Genomic DNA, 26,475 nt, shown 5'->3' on the forward strand with positions numbered 1-26,475 from the left:
GAATTTGTTCACATTGGACTTGAAGACATCCAGGTTGTAGTGAGGTGGGTTAACAGATAACCGGAACAGAGTTCCACAAGCGTGCACTTCTAAGAAAGAAGCTTTGTTCATGGAATCTACATTTTGATTTTAGCACAGATAAGGAGTGGGGAAAATTTTTGACAGTGGTTTCAGCTAGACGGGTGTTTTTGGTCAAAGATTGGCGAGGGGGGACCAAAGATTGGAGTTCAGACGAACACCTGCCATGGTAGTAACGATAAAACAAAAAACAAAAAAACAAAAAAAAAACTCTTCCCATTTGGACGATAGGACGAGAACAAAAAACCATCAGACGAGGAGTTGCTGAGTTTGGTGAAGAGGCAAATAGAGTCTCTATTGTCATGGTGAAAAGGATGGCGGGATTAAACAGCTGATATTGATCATAGGAGGTCGTACCCTACACCCAAAAGAGATATGCCATGAAATCGGGTGGAGATTCTAGCCTGAATAAAATTAGGAGAGTCAGTTGACCACAAAGAAAAATTTTTTTTAGGGATGGGGGTCTGACCTTTCTTAGCCCAGCAGGGTGGGAAAACCTATGGAAGAATAGGCTAGTTCAGTTCAAAATTTTATATATATTTCAAAGTTCGACAAGATACACTTGAAGGATTGACATTACATCTGCCGAAATGTGAAAATGATATCTAAGATGAGAACAGTAGTCCGATTAATTCAAATGATGCAAATTATTCTCATCTCAAATATAACAATAGAATAATTACTGCATTTCCTATGCTCTGTACTTAACTGGTGTTGGGAAAATTGTATGCAGACAATTGCAAGTAAATAAAGTCAACAAAAGAATTCGACTCAAATTTTTTTCAATTGAAACAGCAGACATTTATTTACAGGTACTTCCAGAAAACGCCTTGTCTCTTGTTCAAAATGCTTTTCGTACTCCAATGTACTTAAGTCTCTTCCGTGGTCCTTTTCCGACCATGTTTAGGACCTGTCTTTCCCTGCCACTTGTGGGCCACGTGTGTAACAAGTCCATTTCCGCTTTCTCGTGTGTCAAATACCCTACATCTAGAACACATCTCTGCTGTCACATCGCACAGCTGGCTTGGTTATTTGCGGTGGTTGCTGCTGTACATGTGTACGTGGTCTGTTACATATATTGAAACTATCAGCTTGTTATTTGCTTAAAAAAATAGCTGAATGGAATCAGTAGGCTTCCAGTGTACATGGCAAGCAATGATGGGCTAATCGTCTATGTATCAATACACCGACCGAACTACAACCTGACTTAACACAAGATATTGTGAGTGCATAGAAAACAAAATAGATCTCTTGTGCAACTGATACTAAAGGATAAACAAAGTTGAAATTTAAATACTGTTACTAATAATACTAATAATTCTTCACTCAAGCAATGTAAATATATAATCATCCTGTCACACAAATTAATGAGTACAAAACGTCCAACGAAAGATGGAATGCAAATCTATTTCAATAACGTTTTCTTCTTTTCCTTTTCAGCTTTCAATACCACTCCTACCTCCAATCCAACGTCATTTTTTTTCTTTTAAATGTCTAATTCTCGCCGCTGCCTTCAAATAATCAAAATAATCAAAAGGAAGAAAATACAGAACAGAAAAATCATGGTTAGTTGAGATTTTGTGCATGTGTGTGTGTGTGGGGTGGGGGGCATAAAAAATGACTTGCGTTATTTTTTTTCCCCCAACTCATGATAATTCAGTTTTATCCTAATAAAATAATTTAAAAAAAAAAAAAAAAAAAAACATTAGAAAGACTTAGATTGGAATTCAAATAGCAAGTCAGACTACCTCCACTTTCTGAAATAAATGCAAAAAGAATTCCTCATTCTAAATAAAAGTCAATCATAAGTGCTTTTAATTTTTGGGGGGTCATCAGAAGTGATAATTTTTATATGAAAATTTGAATTACTAACACAATTCTAAGATTTTAAATGAATATTAGTGTGACCACTGGAGAAGTATAATTTTTTCTGGTATCTTTATGGTGTGCTCGAGTACTACTGTTATATTATGAACCTTTTTTTCTAAAATTCAAATACACAACAACACATTTGGTGTAAGCAACAGTCCGTTTTTATTCCTCATTTTTTCTCTATTATGGTGGATAGAGAGAGGAGTGGGAAAGTGACAGAGAGAAGTATATCGTTGTGTTGACAATCAAAAATCCATCTGCCAATCTTTTTGAGGTCATTTTTTCCAGACAGAGAGGAGTATATTGTTGCGTCCGCTTGGTTGACAATCAAATCTCAATCTGCCAATCTTTTTTGTGTCCCTTTTTCCTGTCAACTTTTAAAAACATCAACATAACTAGATTCCTTTAACTGTTACATTCTTTCTCAAACACTAACAAATTTTGTTTACATTCATGAGAAATATTGAAACAATTCTGATTTAGCTGTCATGTTCCCCACATTCCATCCACAGATGTGTGCCACATTTTTATCCATATAAATACATATATGTATATACACCTATACACATATATATATTTTCTTAGAACTGCACGCCTGTGGAACTCTGTTTCGTCTGCCTGCTTCCCACCGGACTACAACTTGGATGTCTTCAAGTCCAACGTTAACAAATTCCTAATGAACCGCCCCCCCCTTAAGTAAACACTCCATCAAATCTCCACACTAACGTAATGTACTTACAATAACCCTTATCCCTGAGTGGCTTCCGGGCCTTGATAAGTAGTGATCACTGTGTAAAAAAAAAAATTTTTTTTAAATATATACTAGCATATCAACCCGGCTTAGATCGGGCCCTTTGTGTAACACTACTACTACTACTACTAATAATAATAATAATACTGAAACAGCTTGCGATATCAACCAAGCGTTTAACCCAGAAACCAAGACTGAATGCACAGCACAATGGTGGTTTTAGAAATTTTGTGGAAGCTACGAGAATTGTTGACCATTGGATGTTGACAACGATCATTTAAGGGCCTTAGTCGAAGCCAATCCACGCACAACTGTTTGAGAATTTGCTTCTGAATTAGATATATATGTATATGACAATTTTTAACAACTTGAAAGAGATTAGAAAGATAAAAATACATGATAAATGGGTGCCTCACGAATTGAACGACAATCAAAAGAAACACCATTATGAAATATCATCTTCCCTTCTTTTACGCAACAAGAACAACCTGTTTGCGATGAAAAGTGGGTTCTTTATGACGACCAGCAATACTTAGCTCAAGTGTTAGACGCCAACAAAGCTCCACAACACTTCCCGAAGCTGGAGATGCACCAAAAGAAGGTCATTCTGACTGTTTGGTTGTCTGTGACCAGTTTCATCACCCTAACCCTAACCTGTCTGCAACCAGTCTCATCACCCTAACCCTAACCTGTCTGCAACCAGTCTCATCACCCTAACCCTAACCTGTCTGCAACCAGTCTCATCACCCTAACCTGTCTGCAACCAGTCTCATCACCCTAACCCTAACCTGTCTGCAACCAGTCTCATCACCCTAACCCTAACTGCAACCAGTCTCATCACTCTAACCCTAACCTGTCTGCAACTGGTCTCATTCATTATAGTTTTTTTTTAATGCAGGCGAAACCATTACGGTAGAGAAGTACTATCAACAAATGGATGAAATGCATCAAACTCTGACAACATTCAGCATTAGTAACTAGAAAAGGACCAATTTTCCTCCACGACAATGCCCGACTGCACGTTGCTAAACCAACCCTGCAGAAGTTGAACGAATTGAGCTACGAAACTCTGCCTCATCTGTCATACTCTCCAGACCTCTCACATACCGACTACCATTGTTTCAAACATCTCGACAACTTTCTGCATAAGAAATGCTTTAAAAACCTAAGTGATATCAAAAATGCTTTCAGCAACTTCATCGCCACCAGAATGCAAGATTTTTATTTTACTAACATAAATACATTTGTTTTGCGTTGGTATAAGTGTGTTGATTCTGATGGTGCTTATTTCGGTCAATAATTTTTGTTTGAGTTGAGATATGTTCATCTGAATTTAAAAGTTAAGAACCACAGGAATTTTCTTGTCAACCTGATAATACCGTGTAATTTATGCAGGTGGAACTCGTTTATATAAGTTTGTTATCAGAATTGCATGGTTGCCTTACATGACTTTTTTTTTTTTTTTTACACAGTGGTCACCACTTATCAAGGCCCGGAAGCCACTCAGGGATAAGGGTTATTGCAAGTACATTACGTTAGTGTGGAGATTTGATGACATGTTTACTTAAGGGGGCGGTTCATCAGGAATTTGTTAACGTTGGACTTGAAGACATCCAAGTTGTAGTCAGGTGGGAAGCAGGCAGACGGAACAGAGTTCCACAGGCATGCAGTTCTAAGAAAGAAGCTTTGTTCATGGAATCCACGTTTTGATTTAGGCACAGATAAAGAGTGGGGGAAATTTTTCACAGTGGATTCAGCTAGACGGGTGTTTTTCGTGAAAGATTGGCGAGGGGGGACCAGAGATTGGAGTTCAGACGAGCACCTGCCATAGAAATAACAGTAATTACAAAAATTTAAAAAGTAAAAATAAATGAAAACAACTCACTCAATGAAATGTTCCACATCAAGTATGCTGAGTTCGTTAACAATTGGTTTAAATTGACTACCAAAGCAGGTGAGATGGTTACACCTGGAAGAAAAGAAAAGAAAATACAATTAATATTACCTGTAATTTAATTAACATTTGTTCATCAGTATCATTTAGGGGTGAAAATGGTTTTATTTGGAAAAACGTACAAACCATTCGGCTTTTTAGACGAGTGAAAGCATCTCTATTTGCCTCCATTTAACGACAAACACATCATCATATTTAGTTCAATGTTCGTTTTACATGTTGGCAGATGTTGGACGGCTTTTAGCAACTGACTTTCGAGCTAACCTATCTCTGGTCAGGTCTTTATTGATCCTTCTTTGCAAGGGGATGGGGTGAGGGGTAAAAAAAGGGGGGGGGTCCCTTTGTGAGAATTCAGTGCCTATTAATTTTTGAGAAATTTTTACAAGTATTTAGACTACAATTAATGAATACTAGCAAGCTGCCCAGCATTGCCCGGTTGTAAGATATGCTTAAATATATTTAAATTTATGCAGATGTTGTATTTATTATTATAGAGCCAATTCTCTCATTATTATATTGTACCCAATACCTCCCTGATATGACCCGATTGTAAAATATGCTTAGTATTAGGCGTAGGCTGCATGATGGTGGAAAATCTACAGGGTGGTCAAAAAGTCAGGTAACATTTTAAAGAAAAACGATATTAGCAATACAGATTTAAAATTTAAAAAGCAATCTAGATTTAAAATTAAAGTTTATATATTACACTCAAATATTTAAACAAATAATATTAAACGAATAGAGATTATAATGGATCATATTGTTTTTTCTACCTTTAACATGTTACCTGACTTTTTGACCACCCTGTATTTTCAAATTCATGAGTGCAGTCTCATTTTTGGTGTCCTGAGTAAGATTCAAAAATAGTTTCTGAAAAATAGTCAATTTTTGGTGGTTAGTATCCAAAAAACTGGCAAAAATTGGGATTTGGGGGTAAAATGAGGAAATATAATATTAATACATAAATTAAAATACACTAATACTATTTAAATTCATGCAGATTTCATATTTATTATTATATAGCCAACATTCCATTGATTATTATTACATTGTACCCAATATATAGTAGTGATTTCAAATGTTAAAAAAGAAATATATGAATTGGGTCTCATCAGCTAGAATCTAAAACAACACATACAGCGTTCCAGCCTTAGTTGTTAAGTTTAAAAATTTTTCTAGAAATGACGTCATGACGTTAAAATGTAACAAATCCAGATTTTGGTATAAAATAATAATAATCTGTATATTAATATTAATAATAATGTATTAATATATAATAATATTAACAAAATAATATATAGTAGTGCTTTCAAAAAGTTTTAAAAATATGACTTGGGTATAATCGGTTAAAAGCTAAACCAAAACATATAGCATTGTTAAGTTTTAAAACTTTGCTAGAAAAGATGACGTCATGACGTTAAAATTTGAGACGTTGACAAACAATTTTAAAAGTTTTCTAATAATAAATAGATTCTCCAAATTTCCATTTTTTGTTTTTTATAATATGGTTCTCATTTTAAAATTCAATTTTTTTTCAGTTTTGCAATAACGTACATAATTATTGAACAGCACTTACGCAAGCTTTGCGGAATTTCTATTTCTTCTTAAGAACATTTAAGTTTAAGGCTTAAATTTTAAACATTATCTACAATCAAAATGATGCAATGGATTTTGATCATATTTTGGTTGGTTGTTTTTGTTTTACGGCATATCAACCTTTTTCAGGTTATTTAATGCCGAATCTAGTTATTTTGAGGAACGATTTTTAATGGAGTATATTTGTTTTTTTAAAGTCAGATTCTATTTAACCCATAGTTGGGACCCTAACAGGTACTACCACTCCGGGTCAGAGTGGACCTGGGAGCAATGGCAATTAAAGGGTGGCTCCACACTCCCCAAGGCCCGCAAGGTGGGGGCCTCACTATCGAATATAGTTTTAGGTCATATGATCATATTTTGATTAAGAATTTTAGACATAAGGTCAAGATGCAATATGTGTTGATCTTAATCTTCATAAAGATAAGAGATACAAAACTTCCTTTTTTTTTTTTTTTTTGAAGATTGTAATGCTGGGTATGAGGCAGCCAAACCAGCTGCCAACATTGCCCTACTTTTTATTGAAACCAACCGAGATCTCTTTTTAGTATCCTCGCTATTCCCTTAAGTGCAATTGTCTGAATCTCTTTTGCATTTGGTTCACCAGGAATATTAGTTAGGTAGGACTTCAGGTTTTTCTTCGTAAGCCCTGTAGCACCTAAATAACTGTTATGATTGATATCTCCCTAAGATTCCAGTTTCTTTTCATATCATACACGAGACCTTGATATTTGATCTGTTTCTCCATTTCAGCTCTGTTCAGACCGCCATCATTAGGAACACTCACTTCAATCAAGGTTGCCACTCTTTCTGACTTATTCCATATAACTATGTCAGGTTTCACAGCAACATTTTCAAGGTAGGTGGCTGTGGGGATGACATGGTCGTAATGTATGGTATATGTCATTTCCAACTGTTCTTTCAGGTTGATGTTCCCAGGACTTTCTGCTACACTGGATGTTTAATTTTTTACAGATGGTCCAGTTGAGGTACTTACATACTCCATCATGTCTTGTTGTGTTTGGATACTTTTATGCATCTTGAGGCAGGTATTCTTCTTGTGCGTGTGTGTGTGTGTGTATATATATATATATATATATATTAATTGGAGTCCTGACAAAATGTTGATCAATCCGTGTAAACTCTTTAGAAAATATATACTAGCAGGCTGAGCGGGCTTGCCCGGTTGTAAAATGCGCATAAATATTATACTTTCATTCATACAGAATTAGAGACATGGGCATTTGAGTATAATGTTATTTTTTTTTAAACAGTTCTCTTCTTCTAAGTTAAAAAAAAAATAAATACTCAAGCTGAGATCGAAAACAAAATTCAAAGACAATGAGTCAAGTACGATAGCCATTAGGCAGGCTTGACACAATCTTTAAAAAGTGTTTTCAAACCTGCTTAATTTTAACATTATGAATCTGTCATGTTAACCATGCAGGCATGTGCATCTGTTGACAAACAGATAAAAATGTGATGACCCCCTCCCCCCATGTACCAATTTTTTTAATTCTGACCCCTTAGCAGCCCTTTCTTCCAGATGAAAACTGATTTAAAAGTTTTCCACATGTTTGAATAGCTTATATACCAAATTGCAAGTCTGTAGATTCAAAATTCGTTGAATATATAGGTTGAGAAGTGTTCTCAACCAAACATTCTCACTTTAATAGATATATAGATAAATAGACTAGCAGGTCGCCCGACGTTGCCCGGTCTTAAAATACACAAATATTATTTTTTAATTAATACAGAAACTGAGACATGAGCATTTGAGTATTATGATTTTTCTAAACAGTTCACTTTTTGTAAGTAAAAACAAAATACTCGAGCTCAAACCAAAACCTAATGATAGTGAGTCAAGTACGATAACCATTACACCAGCTTGACACAACATTTACAAAGTGTTTTCAAAAAATCTTATTCTTAACATAAAAAAGCTGTCATGTTTCTCAACCGTGCATCCGCAGTTGTGAAACAGTTGACAAATAGATAAAAATCCAACAACTCCCATGCACCAATTTGCTAATTTTGACTCCTTAGCAACCCTTTTTCTGTATGAGAACCGATTAAAAAGTTTTCCAAATGTCTAAATATCATATATACCAAATTTCAAATCTGTAGACGAAAAGTTTGAGTATATAGGTTAAGAAGTGTCCTCACACACAATCTCACTTTTATATATATATATATATATATATATATATATATATATATACACACACATACATGTACAAGCCAACTAGTATAAGGTTTGTGGAAGAGAACCCCAGCAAAGTGCTTGATTATAAAGAAAATATCAAGATAGGAGTGTAATATTTATGTGTGTATGTGTGTGCGCGCGCGTTAAAAAAAAAAAAAAAAAAAAAAATTGGTACCGTCAGTTTCAAATTAAACACAAAGGAGATCAGACTCTGGTTGCCTATATTGGACTCTATTCAGCCTCTGCTTATATCTGCCCCCCCCCCGCCCCCGAATTCTCTGGGATTTCCAGAAATCAGATTTCTGGGGAGACAGAAATAAGCAGAGACTGACATAGGCGACCAGAGACTGGTTTCTTTTGTGTTGGATTTGAAACCAACGGTACCAATGTTTTTTTTTTTTTGTTTTTTTTTTTTTAATTTTTCTGTAACACACACACACACACACACAAGATAAGTTGGATTGATTTGAGACATGTAATTTTTGCTATAAATGGCAAGGTGCTATTGTCTGACCTATGGTCTCATTAACACCAAATGGAAATCGTATGTCCAGAAGTGAAGAATCCACTTACTTGCATTGTGTCCACTCTGGGGTTGACTCACTTGTATCAGTGCAACCACTGTCTGACCACTTGGAATCGGTCTTATTCCAGAAAAGACATTGACCCCACCAGAGTCTGAGGGTGTAGTTTCTGTGGGTAATTACACCTGGTCTTGGACGACCCTCATTGTATGTTGCATCAACTATGCTCAAATAGTAGGTTCCATCTGCATATAATAAGGGGGAAAAAAAAAATCACTGTTATATTAAAGAAAAGCTCATCAAAATCTGTTATAACAATACGTGTTTGCAAAATAAATAGAAGCAGTTCCGCAGAAAATGAATATAGCTGTATTTGCTGAAAATATTAACGAACTTAAAAGAAAAAAAAACAAGCTTAATTTATAAGGCTTGTTAAAGAATTATCCAGCAAATTTTGTAAATATTATTTTAAAAAGATAATTTAAATATTATGACATTGTTTGATTTTATGCTGATAGATATCAGTATCTCAAAAACATTTTTTTAATTTTTTACTTGAAAGTCACTACTTATCAAGGCCTGAATGCCACTTGAGGATAAGGGTTAATGAATGTAAGGTGATAGTTTAGTAATCGTTAATCGTGTAAATTAGGTAGAATTTGATTATTTAAGAGGACAGCTCAACAAGAACTTGTTTACATTGGATTTGAACACTACCATGTTGTATTCAACTGGAAAGCAGGCCAGCAGAACAGTGTTCTACAGGCGGGCAGTTTTAGGAAAGAAGTTTTGTTCATGGAATCTGCGTTTAGATTGAGGCACAGTTAGAGAGTGGGGGAAATCGTATATAGTGGTTGTAGTTAGTCTTCTGCATTCAAAGCTATTCAATTTCACTGTATGTTCATAAATAAAGGTTTGTCATCATTTGAAGTGCGAGTACATTTTTTGATACACCATCTATATAAATTGTTTTTTTTTTTCTTTTGAGTTCATCCTCTGCTCCATTTCCTACTAACTATGTATATATATATATATATATATATATGTGTGTGTGTGTGTGTGTGTGTGTGTATAAATTGTTTAATTTACCTATTGATAAAAATGAATGATACACTTTCCCTAAAATATATGAACAAATTAAACATTGCATTTAAATAAGGGGCTTACTTTTGAGTTCTCCAGACGGCAAGAATATTTTCACTTCATTCTGTTTGGGGTCAAATTTTTCTGAATATATGTTCTTGCTGGACTTTTCTGGACGGTGGTCACTGCATGAGAAAGAACAAAAACAAGAAAATACAATTAAAAAAAAAAAACATCAGAATATTCACCAAAGACAATATTCACAAACATCAGAATATTCACCAAAGACAATATTCACAAACATCAGAATATTCACCAAAGACAATATTCACAAACATCAGAATATTCACCAAAGCAGACAAAAACAAATTTGATGCTGAAAACCAAAAAAAACTTTAAAAATATTTTTTGGGTTAGAAAAACTTTTTTAAAAAATTTTATCTCTCTCTCTCTCTATATATATATATATAACTCGATGTCTGTGTGTGATGGTTGTGTCGTGCAGGTGTAAGATGGTTGTGTGAAGTGTATGTGCGTGTGCGTGTGCGCGTGCGATGATTGTGTGATGTGTGTGTGTGTGTGTGATGGTTGTGTTGTGTGTGTGCAATTGTTGTGTTGTGTGTGTATATGTGCGATGGTTGTGTGTGTGTGTGTGTGTGTGTGTGTGTATATGTGCGATGGTTGTGTATGTGTGTATATGTGCGATGGTTGTGTGTGTGTGTATATGTGCGATGGTTGTGTGTGTGTGTATATGTGCGATGGTTGTGTGTGTGTGTATGTGTATATGTGCGATGGTTGTGTGTGTGTGTGTGTGTGTGTGTGCGAGGGTTGTGTGTGTGTATGCGAGGGTTGTGTGTGTGTGTATGCGATGGTTATGTTGTATGTTCCTAGACAAAAATTGTATGTGTAACTTACAAACTATTTTATGATTGACAACAACATTGTATTAAATTCTATACTTGATCTGCTTAGTAGGTGGTTGTTGTCTCGCATAAATGCTGCTTCTTTGAGTTGTCTTACTTGTAGTTAGTTTTACTGGAATGTCATACACTCTTCAATTATAGATTATAATTTCAATTATATACCATATAGATGTTATGTATACATTTGCATGTATATATAATATGACTCAGAATATTTGCAAACCATTTGTATTTCTGGAAAACGTTGTCCCTACTCAACAGTGCTATATATACCAAACACATTTATGTGCATTCTATTTAGCTGCATTTGTATTCTATATTTATTCTACATCTTATTCTGATATAAAGTTTATATTTTCTTAAATATACCTGTTGATGCGTTTACAATCTTCTTTTATATCCTTTGTGTTTGCAGATCACTCCATCTGCATCACATACTAGTATAGATAATTTAATTAGCACAAGTATCCACCCATTCTTCGGTTTCCTGTGTTGATTTGTCTGGTCAGTTTGATGAAACATCAGCTGAAAATTGTCTGGTCAGCTACACCTGAAACTTTGCTCACCTTCTGGACTGGAGAGGTTCGAGACAAAATTTCAGGCCGGGCTGACCAGTCAAAATTAGAAATAAATTTAACACCACAGATTTTGATTCAACACAATCCCTGCAAAGCTGTTACCACTACTACCACTACTACTACTACTACTACTACTACTACTACTACTACTACTACCACCACCACTACTGCACAGTTGGGTGCCTTCTTGTTGTTTCACCATTGGTGTTGATAGCTGCTCTCCAGGAATTACAATCATTGACCATAATGTTTAAAGCATGGAGGTCAAATTTGTTGTTCTGCCATCACTTCTTTGGCCGGCGCCTTCTTTGGCTGACATCAAAGGACGACATTCTGTGTTACCAAAGGTTGCCATCCATTCTTTTCACATGCTCAAATCATCTCAGTCTTCCACGCCTCAGGTTAACTCCCAAAAAGCGGATGCCAACCCTAACCCGCTCCCTTAGATCGGCCATGTGCCGCTTGTCCATAATTTTTGAAGAGCAGATCCATCTGACCATGGCATTGTCGTTTCTCACACCCCTGTTTTGTATCATCAACAGTGACAGCCCAAGTTTTTGTGGCGTGAAGCATGACTCCTTGAACATCAGCAACAAAGACTTATGCACGGAACTTCAGAGTATAAGTTTGTTGGTCAGAATGAAAATGAGCTCGCTGAACTTTTTCCATGTGAATTATATCATGGTTGTGATAGTATCTGAAACACAAACTTGTAAACTTATAATTTAAAAAAAAAAAAAAAAAAAAAGCTTGCACATGCTTACAAGTATGAAGCACCCAATGAGAATCTGTAGTATATACATAACTAGAAGCAAAGAGGATGGGTACAAGCAGTGTATATATATATATATATATATAAAATAGTTGTATAAATTGGTTTCCTAGAAAAACAGACTCTATATATATATATATATATATATATATACATATATATATACATACACAGGGTGACCACAAAAAAAAAAGAAGCTAAATGGAGGCCATATATATATATATATATATATATATATAAATATATATATATATATCTTACTGAGACTTTGCTCATTTATACCCTGTCTATTACCCTCTATAATATATATATATATAAAATGGTTGTATATAGATTGGTTTCTTAAAAAAACAGTATATATATATACAGGGTGACCCCCTCCCCCCAAAAAAAAGCTAAATGGAGGCCATCTAGAACATATGCTGTAGAACAGAGAAAAAAGGCTAAATACCCTAGTGTTTTGATGTGATGTTTTGAATATAATAAACTAGTTATGACCAAAGTTTCATTTCATTCAGACAAAACACTCAGAAACAAGGCCTAATTAGAGTTGAGGCCCGTTTTTCTTTTGGGGGGGGGTCACCCTGTGTGTGTATGTATATATATATATATATATATATATATATTTATACTAGATTACCCATGACCCGTTGGGTCAGTATGTTATATTAGCTATGGAATTCATGTATGAGCGTGACACTTGTGACGTAAAGAAAATAGGGTTTTTTTGACATAACAGAAACATTTCTATGAAAGTATATTAAAATGAAAAAAGAATATAGATAGATTTCTATGAGTCGTTCTGTTTATTATAATTGATTATTTTTGAAAAAAAAATTTACAGTTACTGAATTATAAGTGATTGGCCATACTTATAGGTAAATGTGTACTGAACAGATACCATAATACTTAATAGTCCTTAATCTGTGGAGTTTCAAAGAAATACTTTCCTTCTAATCAGAGGGTAGGATTTAGCAAAATGTGGGATCGGATTTTGCTTGCAAAAGTATTTGATGAAACTACAAGTAAGTAATAGATCTTACTTGATAATAAAAAGTGAAGCAGAGGGAATACGGTGAGTAAAAAAGTGATTTCACGTGAATGGATAGTCTGGTGATATTTATAATTTACTTTAGTTTTGCCATCTTGGATCATTTTGGTAAACTTAACTGTAATTCTTATTTTATATATATATATATACATGAATTCCATATTTTATATATATATATATATATATATATATATATATTAAATATATACATGAATTCCATATTTTATATATATATATTTTAAATATATACATAAATTCCATAGCTAATATAACATACTGACCCAACAGGTCACGAGTAGTCTAATATATATATTAGACTACTCGTGACCTGTTGGGTCAGTATGTTATATTAGCTATGGAATTCATGTATGAGCGTGACACTTGTGATGCAAAGAAAATAGTTTTTTTTTGACATAACGGAAACATTTCTATGAAAGTATATTAAAATGAAAAAAGAATATAAATAGACTTCTATGAGTCGTTCTGTTTATTATGATTGATTATTTTTGAAAAAAAAAAAAAAAAAAATTACAGTTACTGAATTATAAGTGGTTGGCCATACTTATAGGTAAATGTGTACTGAACAGATACCATAATACTTATTATAGTTAAATTCAAATTTTGATTTTTTTTTTACGTCGTTCATTTCTGTATTACGTTTAAGTTATTTTAAACCCCACTCTTCCCATGTTAAATAATAATTTCGAAATAATAACGTTAATATTTCAGTGCGCAGGTCAAAATCTGCAAAAGAAGCGATATGTGTTTATTTGTTTACGTTGTTATGGGTTAATGTTTATGCGCGCATGCGCAACTTGATGTCGTAAACCGGAAAGTAGGTTACATACATCGTTATAAGATCATTTGAGTTATATAATTATATATATATATATATATATATATATATATATATACATACACACACACATACATAGTAGCGCCCAAAACTAAGGGACAAAATCTTGAAACTTAATATTTGTTAGAAATAACAACTCTGAAAAGCTGATATTTTGACAACTGGTAGTCCTCTATCTTATCAAAGAACATACTGTTGAACTTATGTCGGGTCCTCCTGCTTGTGGGGTGATAAAACTTTTTAAGTGCACTTGTGGTTTAATAATCTCTAATCAGATTTTTTCGATTATTGAATTTCGATACTTATCAGAGGCATTCCAATAGAAAACCTAAGGACACTTGCAAACACAAAGTACATTTTTGTGAAATTAAAAAAAAATTGGCCTAGCCGTTTTGGAAGCTATAAGGAACATACTTACACAGAGTGCCCTTTTATATATGAGGAGAGATTCTTATTTTCAAGGTAAATTCTTTTTTATCAAATAGATTATTCTAGAAAACTATTGTGCAAAATCAGATTCTCATTGAGTACTCCAGTTGTTAGTGACCATGTGCCTAGCTAGGATTTCTTTTTTTTTCTAACCTGATTGAGATGGTGATAGGAAACAGCTGTCCACTGTAAATGGGTGTCAAATTGACCAATATATGGAAAGATTGGTCCCTGTTTAATTTGGACACATTAAACTGATGGATGTTCATGTGGGTCCGGTGAAGAGTGTGGTTACCAATTGTGTCATCCTGAAATTAGAAATCAAATCAATGCGTTGTTGGAAAAAATGAAAATGGAATAAATTATCTTTGCAAAACAAAAAAAATGTATATATCTTTCTTTTTTTTTACCCTGGCAATACGTGTTATTTCGAGTTTTGTAGGTACTTTTACATTATTAATTTATACTTCTTTTATAAAATATATTGTATAATACCCCTTTAAGGTTTGTCTTAAGACAAATAGTCTCTGTGAAAAATATAAGAATATGAAAAGTCTGAGGGAAGAAATTATTAGAGTAGAAGGTTTTCTGACATCTATGGACGTCAACAATGAAAGGATGAATCTTGTTGCTAGTTGAGTCAGTCGGGAATATGTACGTTGAGGGAGCGCAAGTTGAATAAACACCCTCTGTCTTCCAACAGTTTTGTCAGGAGTTACTCAAGATATAATAGAACTTTTTTGCAGACTGTGTTCACTCAGCCTGAAATGACCACAGAAAGGGCTCGAACAGAAACAAGCAGCCAACAAAGGTATGATTACGCATTTTCATTCAGGTATGGCACAAGATCAAATATCTAAGAGATGCCTACAATAAGTTTCCGGACTTTTTATGCATGGGCACTTTTTTTTGAAAATACATATATGAAAATCTAATTCCCTTTGAAGTAATCTCCTCCGGCTGCAATGCACTTGTTGTACCATTCCAACAACTTCTGGAAGGCCCCATGGAAGGCCTCTTGTGTGAACGTTTCAACGACCCTCGTCACAGGCTCATAATGACAACCTTTAAGATTTTCCTTAAGCTTAGGAAATAACCAAAAGTCACAAGCAGCAAGATCTGAACTATAGGAATTGTCTTGATGCAATTTTAGTCGAATAGTCTGTAACAAGGATCGAGCACTCTTGGGACAAACTTTGTGCAAATCTTTCACATCTGCAGTTCCTCAAAAATAATTACGTGTACAGTTCCCACACTGACATCAAATTGTGCAATTATTGTCTCTATAGACACACGATGGTCCTTGTCCCTGAAATTCTTTATTTGGCCAATCAACTCTGGTCTGACTTTCTTACTTCTCCCACACCTCTCATTCATCATCCTCACAGACTCGTTGCCTTCCTTGAATCTCTTATGCCACTCAAAAACTTATGCTCGATTCATGCAAGATGGTCCAAAAGCAATCTGAAGCATTCCATATGTTTCTGTGGCATTTTTCCAAGTTTAAAACAGAATTTTATTGCATATCGTTCTTCTGAAGAGTCCTCATGTCCAGATTGCATTTTTTAAGTTCACCAGTGACAATCAGGCTTTAGTAGGGTGTATTCCAATTTCTGCTGTAGCTGTTAATTTGAAGCTGAAATCATAAAAATTGGTCAGCCATCTCATAAGATGTATAGCAATATTGAATTTTCAAGAGTGTGTGACAATTTAAAATGCTTGTATAAAAATTATCTGGAAACTTATTGAAGGCATCTTTTATATTTGAATAAAAATGGCTATTTACCACATCAACTTCCAAAGGTATTCCAATTGTGATCAAATCTTCTTTTGGGAGATGATCAACAATAATCACATTTCCATCACATCGATAAAGCTTAAGAGACGTCACCTGTGACTGGACCTGCAAAGATCATAATAAATCTCTAAATTAATTATGAGAAAATTTATGCATGCCTGTTTCTTAGTTAAACATAAATTTGATAATAACAATCATTTTTTTTTTATTCATTATTGATCAATTATTTATTGAATTTAAAAAATCCAAAAGCGTAAAATAAAATAAAATTTTAAAAATTCAAAAGCATAAAATTAAATAAAATTTTTTAAATCCAACAGCATAAATTAAAATAAAATTTTTTAAATTCAAAAGCATAAAATTAAATAAATTTTTTAAAATCCAACAGCATAAATTAAAATAAAATTTTTAAAATTCAAAATCATAAATTAAATAAAATTTTTAAAATCCAATAGCATAAAATTAAATAAAATTTTTAAAATTCAATAGCATAAAATTAAATAAATTTTTTAAAATTCAATAGCATAAAATTAAATAAAATTTTTAAAATTCAACAGCGTAAAATAAAATAAAATTTTTAAAATTCAATAGTATAAAATGAAACAAAATTTTAAAAATCCAATAATGTAAAATATAATAAAATAAAATTTTAAAGATCTATTAGCGTAAAATAAACTTTAAAAAAATCCTATTAAAATAAATTTGATTTCATTATTCAATAAAACGAGATTCTATTCCAAGTCAGTCATTTTTATCTTATGTTAACAATAAAATAAATAAATAAATAAATGAATTACTCAAAATTAGTTTTTTTCTTTAGTCCTCACATTCCATGAGTGATGTTTCTCACAAAGGCGGAAGAATTTCTGTGTTCTGGATTAAAATCCATCCATCTAACGTTTATCATTGCTTAATTTTGACATTAAAATAGTATGCTTACATCAAGCAGCATCGTACCTTGTCTGGAGCGATTTCCATAAAAATAAATACCAAAGCATTTAAACTGGCTTCAAAATCCATCAACTAATCATTTAATTAAAAGATAAATTTTCATCCAAAGAAATTAAAATTACCTTAAAAAAAATTAGTTATCGTCTTATAAAACTACTCGCAGGCCGCCCGGTGTTGCCCGGTCATAAAATATGCATAAATACTATATTTTAATGAATACAGAAATTTTGACATATGTATGCAATTATTTTTTTTTTTTTTCTAAACCGTTCACTTCTTGTAAGTAAAAAAGAAAAATATACTCTAGCTGAGATTGAAACCAAAACCTAAAGACAGTGAGTCAAGTATGATAACCATTAGACCAGCTTGCCATACTCTTTTAAATATGTTTTTAAACCTAGTTATTCTTAACATTAGGAAGCTGTCATGTGAATGATTCATGCATGCATATTCATGAAACAGCAAACAGATATAAACCCACCTACCAATGTTTCAATTTTTACCGCTTAGCAGCCCTTTTTTCCAGATAAAAACGGATTAAAAAGTTTTCCACATGTCTGAATATCCTATATACCAAATTTCAAGTCTGTAGATCAAAAATTCGTTGAGTATATAGGTTGAGAAGTGGCCACACATACACATTTTCACTTTTATAGATTTATAGATAATTAATTTTCTTAAGTTCAATGAATTTGGTCCAATTAATAATTTAATGACCAAACGATACCGTAATAATTTAATTAGACGCTCACGAAAGTCCTACTTCAAAAAATAGCATAGTTAAAAAAACAAAATAAATATACATGAAAAAAAAAAAAAAATACCGACCAACGTCAGGTATGGATAACTAGTATTTAATGTTTTGCTGTGCCCATATTGCAGCATTTTTTAATCAAGTAAACTCAAAAGAATTAAGAATCTACAAAACTTCAGCCTCTGTCCCATCGCCATAATGTTCTTTCCCTGTCCTTGTTTTAAAAGTTTTTCCATAAAATGTGCTCCGATGAACTTGCTGCACTTGTAATCCTTTCAATGTAAATATCCCCCCCCCTTTTCCCGGCAAACCCCCACAATGAGTAAAACCTCATTCCTTGACTGCAGAGGTTGCCAGATACAAAAAAAATCTTTTTATTCTAATAGCTTTCCTTAAACTGCTTGAATTTGTAATTCCATCCTTGCAGTTAGGTATGTGTATATGTTTATAGATTTGCATGTAAAGGATTCACTTCAAAACTAATTAACTGATCATTATGAATTTTTGAACAAGTGTGGATAATGCATGCTATATTTAGTTTAGTTATATGAAAATAGGCAAAGAAAGGGAAAAAGCCCTTTGTAAAAAAGTAAGATATTTCTGATTTTTTTTCATAAATTTTAATAGTTATTAGACATTATTTCAGCAAATCTTCTTTTTTTTTTAAATTTTAAAGAGTTTTAGGTTGACTAATGTAGGTACACCCTCTCATTTGAAAATTAAAATATTTCAGATTTGCATAAAATTTGTTTTATAATCATTAGACACCAATTAAGCAAGATTACCTTAATTTCAATTTTTTCTTAAGATCCCCTTAAGCTTAAGTCTTTAGACATTTTCTAGAATCCAAATCATGTAATTGATTTTGATAAAAATTGGAATAAGGATTCTAAAAATAAGTTTTAATAGAACTATATCTTAATTCTGTCTATGTAAGAGACATAAAAGTGGTGTAAAACTTCCGGGAATTTTACCCGCCCTGGGACAGGTATTTATTTTACTATAAAGTGAAAAACGATAATCTAAATTCTTACGGTGGATATTTCAAAATGAATTTATGCAAACTTCAATTTTCCAGTCTTGCAAATTGGATATAATTTTCAGAAATGATAGAGATAATACGTTGAAGAAACCAACCTTATTCGTCTCCATGCTCCCCAAAGAGAATGGTCGTTTATGAAAAGATGTCATTTGTGCCTGGTAACATTTTTGCCGGCCAGTCAATTCTGATTCTTCACCCTCAGCGTCCGATTTGGCATCAACCAATTTTGTCAGGCGTTCAGGCAGGTCAAACGATGCTTGGCCAATAGTCAGCTTTGGCTTGTAGTTGATGCTGTATCGTCCTGCATAAATGCTGATCACATGTGAATTGTGTTGGATAGGCTTCTCTTCCACAGCTGCAAACTTCAACTCATTCTAAAACATAAGAAAAAAAAACAAGAAACTATATATATATATATATATATATATATATATATATATATATGCCGGGTTCCAATCTGTCAACTGGTGTTAATCGTGACACCCTGCACTCAAGATTCCCGAAAGGATGGGACTCTAGTGTCTGTAGGTATTTAATTATTATAATAAATAATTATGTCAACCCCCTTTAAGAAACTCATTTCTTATCGTTGAGCACTTTCAGCTGAATTAAGTCGGTCAATTTGGCTCTTATGCATAGATCATCGTATAACGATTAGATCACTGTGATTGACGTTAAAAACATTTAAAAATAAAATGTTTAAATTCAACGATATTTCTCCGGTTAATGGTAGCCGAATGGATACGGTATTTGCTAATTAAGCTAGAGATGGCTTGTGTTGCCGGGTTCAAATCTGTCGACTTGTGTTAATCGCGACACCCTGCGCTGAAGATTCTCGAAATGATGAAACATTAGTGTCTGTAGGTATTTAATTATTATAGTAAATAATTATATATATATATATATATATATATATATATTATTTAAAACTGTACAGAAAGTCAGAAAGATAAACTGAAAATAATATGGCTGACGAGAGCCTAACATTATTTACCATTAACTGCCCCCCACCCTTATGTTAGGCTTGAAACCGACGGTACAAATGTTTTTTCTGACGCTCTGTACAGTTTTAAATAAATAAATACTAAGCTCTTATATTGGAATTTTTTCTTTGTAATCGAAAACTTTGATGGAATTCTTTTCCCAAAACAGTAAACATATATATATGAGCTGTGAAACAGCGAAACAGTACTGTATATATATATATATATATATATATATATATATATATATATATATATATATATCGTCGGAGATTACAGATTTTCTGTAAGGTCTGACAAGGCTGCTGGATCGTAGATATGGCCCGGCAACATGTGTAACTAAACAGATAAAATGGTAATAAAAAAATAAAACGTATATTTGCCCTGCAATAGTATTGAGCACTCTTTTCAGGTTTTTACTAATTACCATTTTTGCTGTAATACAAATAATAAAGTGACTGTGGAATGCAACACAGTTTCACTGTAGAGATTGCCATTATATTTATTTACTCGCAGGCAATTCAACGTTGCCGGGTTATAAAATACACGTAAATATAATTTATGCAAATTTCGTATTTATTATTTTTGGAGCCAATTCTCTATTTTACCCAATATATAGTAGTGATTTCAAAAGTAAAAAGAAAAAAAAATGACTTGGGTGCTTTCAGCTAGAATTGAAACCAAGACATATAGCTCTCCAGTATTATTCATTACCATTTGAGATAAGTACATAGACACATAAAAACTTAAACAATAATGTTAAATGTATATTTGTGCATGTATAGAAGTAACATGTTAAGTCGACTTATGCCTGCCAAGTTCCATTTTTTTTTTTTTTTTGGTTCAATTTTGACTCCTGAGCAGCTATTTTTACTGGCTAAATATCAAATTGAATTTGTTCCACAGGTCCAAATCAAGTTTTAATTCTGTAGACTGAAAATTGACAGTAGTTTCGTAGAGACCATTCCACACACACAGACAAGGCTCACCATACATGTTTGGAAAAAAATGCAACTTTAACTGACATAACACACATTTGACATTTTTTTAAAGACTTCTTCAACTAATATACTTATACATTTAAATATTTATTTGCAGACTCATTTTTTAGGTGTTGTTTCACGACGTTTCAGCCAACTATTCCTCTGGCCTTCGTCAGGTGGCTAACCACGACGGGATAGGAATACTGAATCTCTTAACTGTATCCTCAGTAATTACTGCCTTCCATAGTTGTTGTCATCTCATCACGTTTTAGTCAACTAAGCCTCTGGCTGGCTTTGGGTAGGATTGAAACTGCTATCTTTGGACAATGCTCACCTGACGAAGGCTAGAGGAATAGTTGGCCGAAATGTTGTGACAGAACAAGAAGCCACACCCTGCACTGAAGATTCCCGAAAGGATGGAACTCTAGTGTCTGTAGGTATTTAATTATTATAGTAAATAATTATGTCAACCCCCTTTAAGAAACTTTAAGAACAAGAAGAAGATGAGGATAATAATCTGCAAATAAAAAAATGTATAAATTATTCATCTAAAAATATATTCCAATAATAAAAAAATAAAAAAAAAACTTATGATAGTTTCCGTTGCGTCATTTTCTTTCATCTTTTGTGCTAATTGATGAATTGTTATTTTAGCAGACGTTGGAGAAAACTAGCACTAACTCTTCTGTGAGAAGAGGCTGTAGGGATGAGAAGAAAAGGTCTACCACTAGATTGCAAAGTGGATTTTGTCAAGACAAAAAAATATTTGGAGCAACAACACCTCTCCGGATGTCACAATGGTACTCAATTTTAGGATGACTTTTTATACAGGTAGAGCATTGCATCATGGTTATTTTATGGTTTGGTTTATAGCATACCAACACTTTCGGGTTATTTAATGCCGAATCTAAACTAAAATGGAGATCATTTGTAATATGATGATCCATGTCGAAAACTTGAAAAGGATTCAAACTAAAATATTTTTAAACTGTATTTTATTTTTGCAAAAATTGCAACTCTACACTAAAAAAAAAAAAAAAAAAATTCTTCAGCAAATGATAGTTTCGTTGCTTCGTTTTCTTTTTCATCTTTCGTGCTTAGTTGATAAATTGTTTTTTTTTTTTTTTGTTGTTGTTTTTCTTAAGTGAACTTTGTAACGGTCTCTTTGAACCATAGCATATCTTTTCTTTCAATGTAAAACATCACATTTGCTAAAATCTGACCCGACCCCCGCCCCCGGAACATTTTCATCGCTGAATTAATAATTGAATTTGACCATTAAACTAATTCAAACCAAAAACTATTTTCATTCATCAGTTTAGAGATGAGATTATAGTAATGATGGCAGCATAAATAAACCCTTTTTAGTAGAAAATTTAATTTGAAGGCGTTTGGTTATATATATATATATATATATATATATATATATATATATATATATATATATATATATATATATATCAGAACCCCGGGTTGGTTAAATTGACGTATTGTGAAGCCTAAGCAAAATTTTATGCAGTACATATAAAAATTTAGTAACAAAATAGAGTACAGTATATAATACACGTGTATATAACCAAATAACATTATAAATAACACCGTAAGGTGAAGAAAATACCGTAACCAGGGGCTGAAAACATCGCATTCCAAATCGTAACCTGAAAACCCGTATACCGGGATTCTACTGTATTAGTGTTGGGACGATTATCGAAATCAGCAAAATCAGAAATTTGGGGGTTCCGGAAAATTTGTGTCTATTTTTCAATGCCAAAAACGATCCTTTTAATTTTTTTTTTTTATCTGATTTTGTTTAAAACAAAACCTTTCACAGTTAGTAGTAATAATAAAATAATGTTTATTAATTTTAAACTAACAGCAAAGCTAAATTCTATAGATCATCCACCACAGGTGTAGTTTTTACATTTGCGAAAATATTTGCATATTTTACATGCGTGTTTGTTTATGGTAATCTGGAAAAAATAACTTTATAATTAAATGTTTAGAGATTTATAAAGAATCGGAATCGGTACTTGTATCGGAATCTGGAATTTAGTACAGAATCGGTAATTGTATCTGACTCACTAATATGGATAGAGTTTTTACCTGTATAAAACCGTTCACGACGTCGGAGGATTTGACAAGAAAGTCCGAAGAATCGACTGAAGTCGAGGATGCCACAACGATGTTGGACAACGAGTCAATGGCCAGCTGAAGCAGGTTCTCCGTTTGGTGACCCATGGCATCATAGAGGATTTGGGAGGCATTTAATATCGATTGAAGAATATCCAAGGCGAGATTAGCGGATTTTAAAGTTAGCTGAAAAAAAAAGTAACAAATTAAAAGAATGAAAGAGAGAAACAAATATAATGGACGAATTGTTGAAAAAATAAAGAAAAAAAAAATAACGATCCATAAAATGGTCAACTCGAATGAAAGAATGAAAGAAACAATAACGAATGAAAAAAAAAGTTAAAAAACATATGAAAAAATAACAAAAGGAAAAAGAATGAGCGCAGGATATAGAACGAAACGGAACAAAAAACGGACGAAACGAAAAAAAAAAAAAACGGAAAGGAAAAATAACGAAGGAAAAAATAATGAATGAAAAAAAAACGAATGAAAAAAAAAGCGAATGAAAAAATAAATAACGAATGAAAAAGAAAAATAACGAATTTTTAACGAAAAAAAGAACAATAAGGAAAAATAACGAATGAAACAAAAATGAAAAATAACGAATGAAACAAAAATTAAAAATAACGAATGAAACAAAAATGAAAAATAACGAATGAAACAAAAATGAAAAATAACGAATGAAAGAGAAAAATAACCCGGTCGAATACATGAAAGAAAATTCTGCGGAAAGAAAGCTTATATAATCTTTAGCAGCCGGAATACAATTTCACTGAAATATATCCAATCGATCCAGCTTGTTTTGCAACTGATGACCTTAATGTCCACTTGACACTTTCTGTTTGTCTGTCTCTTATACACAAAAGCGGAACAAGAAAAGAGAAGATTAAGTGTTTTCGCGGGGGTGGGGGTGTTGTGGTGTGTAGCGAGAAGGGAGAGAGGCAAAGGGTAGGGGGGGGGTTATAAAAAAAAATTAAAAAATTAAAAAAAAAAACAGATTCAGAAAATAATGCTCCCCTCACTGTCCCATAACCGACGGGGTCGCGCCTTCCCGCCCATTCTTAGAAAAAAAGAACATGAAAACAGACTAATTGTACTTATTGTACGCCTCTTTTGGAATCAATAATTCCATGTCAATTCCTCCCGAGAAAAAGAAAAACAAACGTTTATATACAACTAGCAGTACTTAACCGGCGTTGCCCGGGCGGAGAGTTTAGAGAAAAATAATTCAAAATCGCGTCAAGTTTACAATTTTTTTTTTATTTAAATTTCGTATTATTATTTATTTATTTTTTTTTTTTTAGGTATTTTTACGACCTGCCCCATCGTAGTATAAACACCCCCAACCACCCCATGTTAAGAACGGCTTTCGGAATAAACATCCCCCCCCATTTTCCCATGTTAATAACGACTTTCGAGGTTGGGGTGTGTTTATTCCGAAAGCTGTTCTTAACAAGGGAAGGTTGGGGTGTTTATAATACGCTGGGGCACGTCGTAAAAATTTGCCATTTTTATCTTATTCATGATTTTATTAAATAGATATTCAATAAATTATGAAAACTAGAAAGTGTTTACTTCCCAAAGTTTTATCATTTCGGCACTCCTCCTCAGTTTGTCCTTTAATTCTCACATTCTCCAAAACGATATTCCTGACAAAGGGATAAGAATTGCTGCTTCCTGCCTCGCCTATCGTTTTGAGTGGGTGGTATGCAGAGATTCAAAATCTTCTCACAATAGTCATCATCGTTCATCTATCCATCGTGTTAACCCTTATTCTCGTGTGGCTTTTAAGACTTAATAAATGGTAATTTCTTTTTTTTTTTTTTTTTAATTCACCCCCAAACAAGGCACAAAGCCACTTAGTGAGGGGCTACTATTTGGGACCATATTTGCAGGGATACTATTTATGGAGTTAGGAAATGTCTATTCACATTACACTTGAACCTCTTCATGTCAGTAACATCAGGGAAGCAGGGAGGGAATTACCAAGTGCAGCAGTCCAAGGAAAAAGGCTATTCGAGTAGAAGGCTTTACGGCATCTAGGGATCTTTACAGTGTAGGGGTGGGATTTTGCTGTTTGTCGGGGGGTACTAATGCTCGGAGTTATATATATATATAAATTTTATATGGTGTAAAACGGACACATCATTCAACCTCCATTCTATAATGAAGCGCAATGTGTATTTATTTGTATAATAACTATGAAGAATACAAAATTATGGAAAAAATGTTTCGTAAATTCAACATCACTAAAATATTTAGTGTATATGTGTTTCGGAAATCTTTATTTCTCTTCGTCAGTACAGAAGGAAGTTCAATATTATTCCAATCATAGGTCCACTTAGTAGATATTAATAATGGTTTGGTATGGAATGCAAAAATGAGCACAAATTTAACCAATAATTTGACATAAAGAACTCGTTCTAAGTTAACGGGCTTTAACTTTTACCATTTTTTAACGGGCTAAAATGGCTAATATATATATATATATATATATATATATATATATATATATATATATCTGTTATATCGATTGGTTTCCTAGATGTAAATCCAATGAAACTCGTGTGATTATTAAAGAGTGCTCAATATACGGCAGAGCTGGTATATAGTCTGTTTATTATACAAACAGTGTATGCTTGATTCCACTGAAACATGTATGTACATATGTAACCAATAATGTTTGTATAATAAACAATCTAATATATATATATATATATATATATATATATATATATATATATATATATATATATATATATATATATTAGTGTTGGGACGATTAATCGGAATCGGGAATCGTAAAAATTGGAGCTTTTTGGAGTATCAGAAGCGAAGCGGTATCGGAAAAATTTGAGCCTATTTTCCGATGCCAAAATCGATTCCTTAAATTATGTTGTTGTTTTTTTTTTAATTTGATTTTGGTTTAAGAAACATCTTCCACTGCTTGTAAAATGATAAATATTTATTGATTTAAACTTCCAGTAAAACTAAAATCTCTTGATTACCTCCTCGCAAATGTGTTTTTACGTTTGAGAAAACATAAGCATATTTAAGATGTGTTTTTACAGTAATCGGCACAAAATAACATTTTATAGTTAAATATTTAGAGATTTATAGAGAATCGGAAAAAATATTGGAATAGTCCCATATATATATAT

The 26,475-nt window shown here is 32.9% G+C and overlaps 1 protein-coding gene across 1 annotated transcript in view; it reads right to left on the minus strand.

Moving 5' to 3' along the window:
• The window catches only part of LOC145263864 (polycystin-1-like protein 1), an 842,774-nt gene that overhangs the window by 76,158 nt on the left and 740,141 nt on the right, over nt 1-26,475 (minus strand). The window contains exons 35-41 of the mRNA XM_080120938.1: nt 23,288-23,500; nt 19,314-19,592; nt 16,460-16,576; nt 14,827-14,981; nt 10,149-10,249; nt 9,031-9,226; nt 4,587-4,670 (exon numbers count right to left, since the gene is read on the minus strand). Coding sequence (XP_079977064.1) covers nt 4,587-4,670; nt 9,031-9,226; nt 10,149-10,249; nt 14,827-14,981; nt 16,460-16,576; nt 19,314-19,592; nt 23,288-23,500 — 1,145 coding nt within the window. The remainder of the gene's footprint in view (nt 1-4,586; nt 4,671-9,030; nt 9,227-10,148; nt 10,250-14,826; nt 14,982-16,459; nt 16,577-19,313; nt 19,593-23,287; nt 23,501-26,475) is intronic.

The sequence above is a fragment of the Euprymna scolopes genome, chromosome 39 (genome assembly GCF_053919585.1).
Source record: "Euprymna scolopes isolate OS-2025 chromosome 39, ASM5391958v1, whole genome shotgun sequence".
NCBI lineage: Eukaryota > Metazoa > Mollusca > Cephalopoda > Sepiida > Sepiolidae > Euprymna > Euprymna scolopes.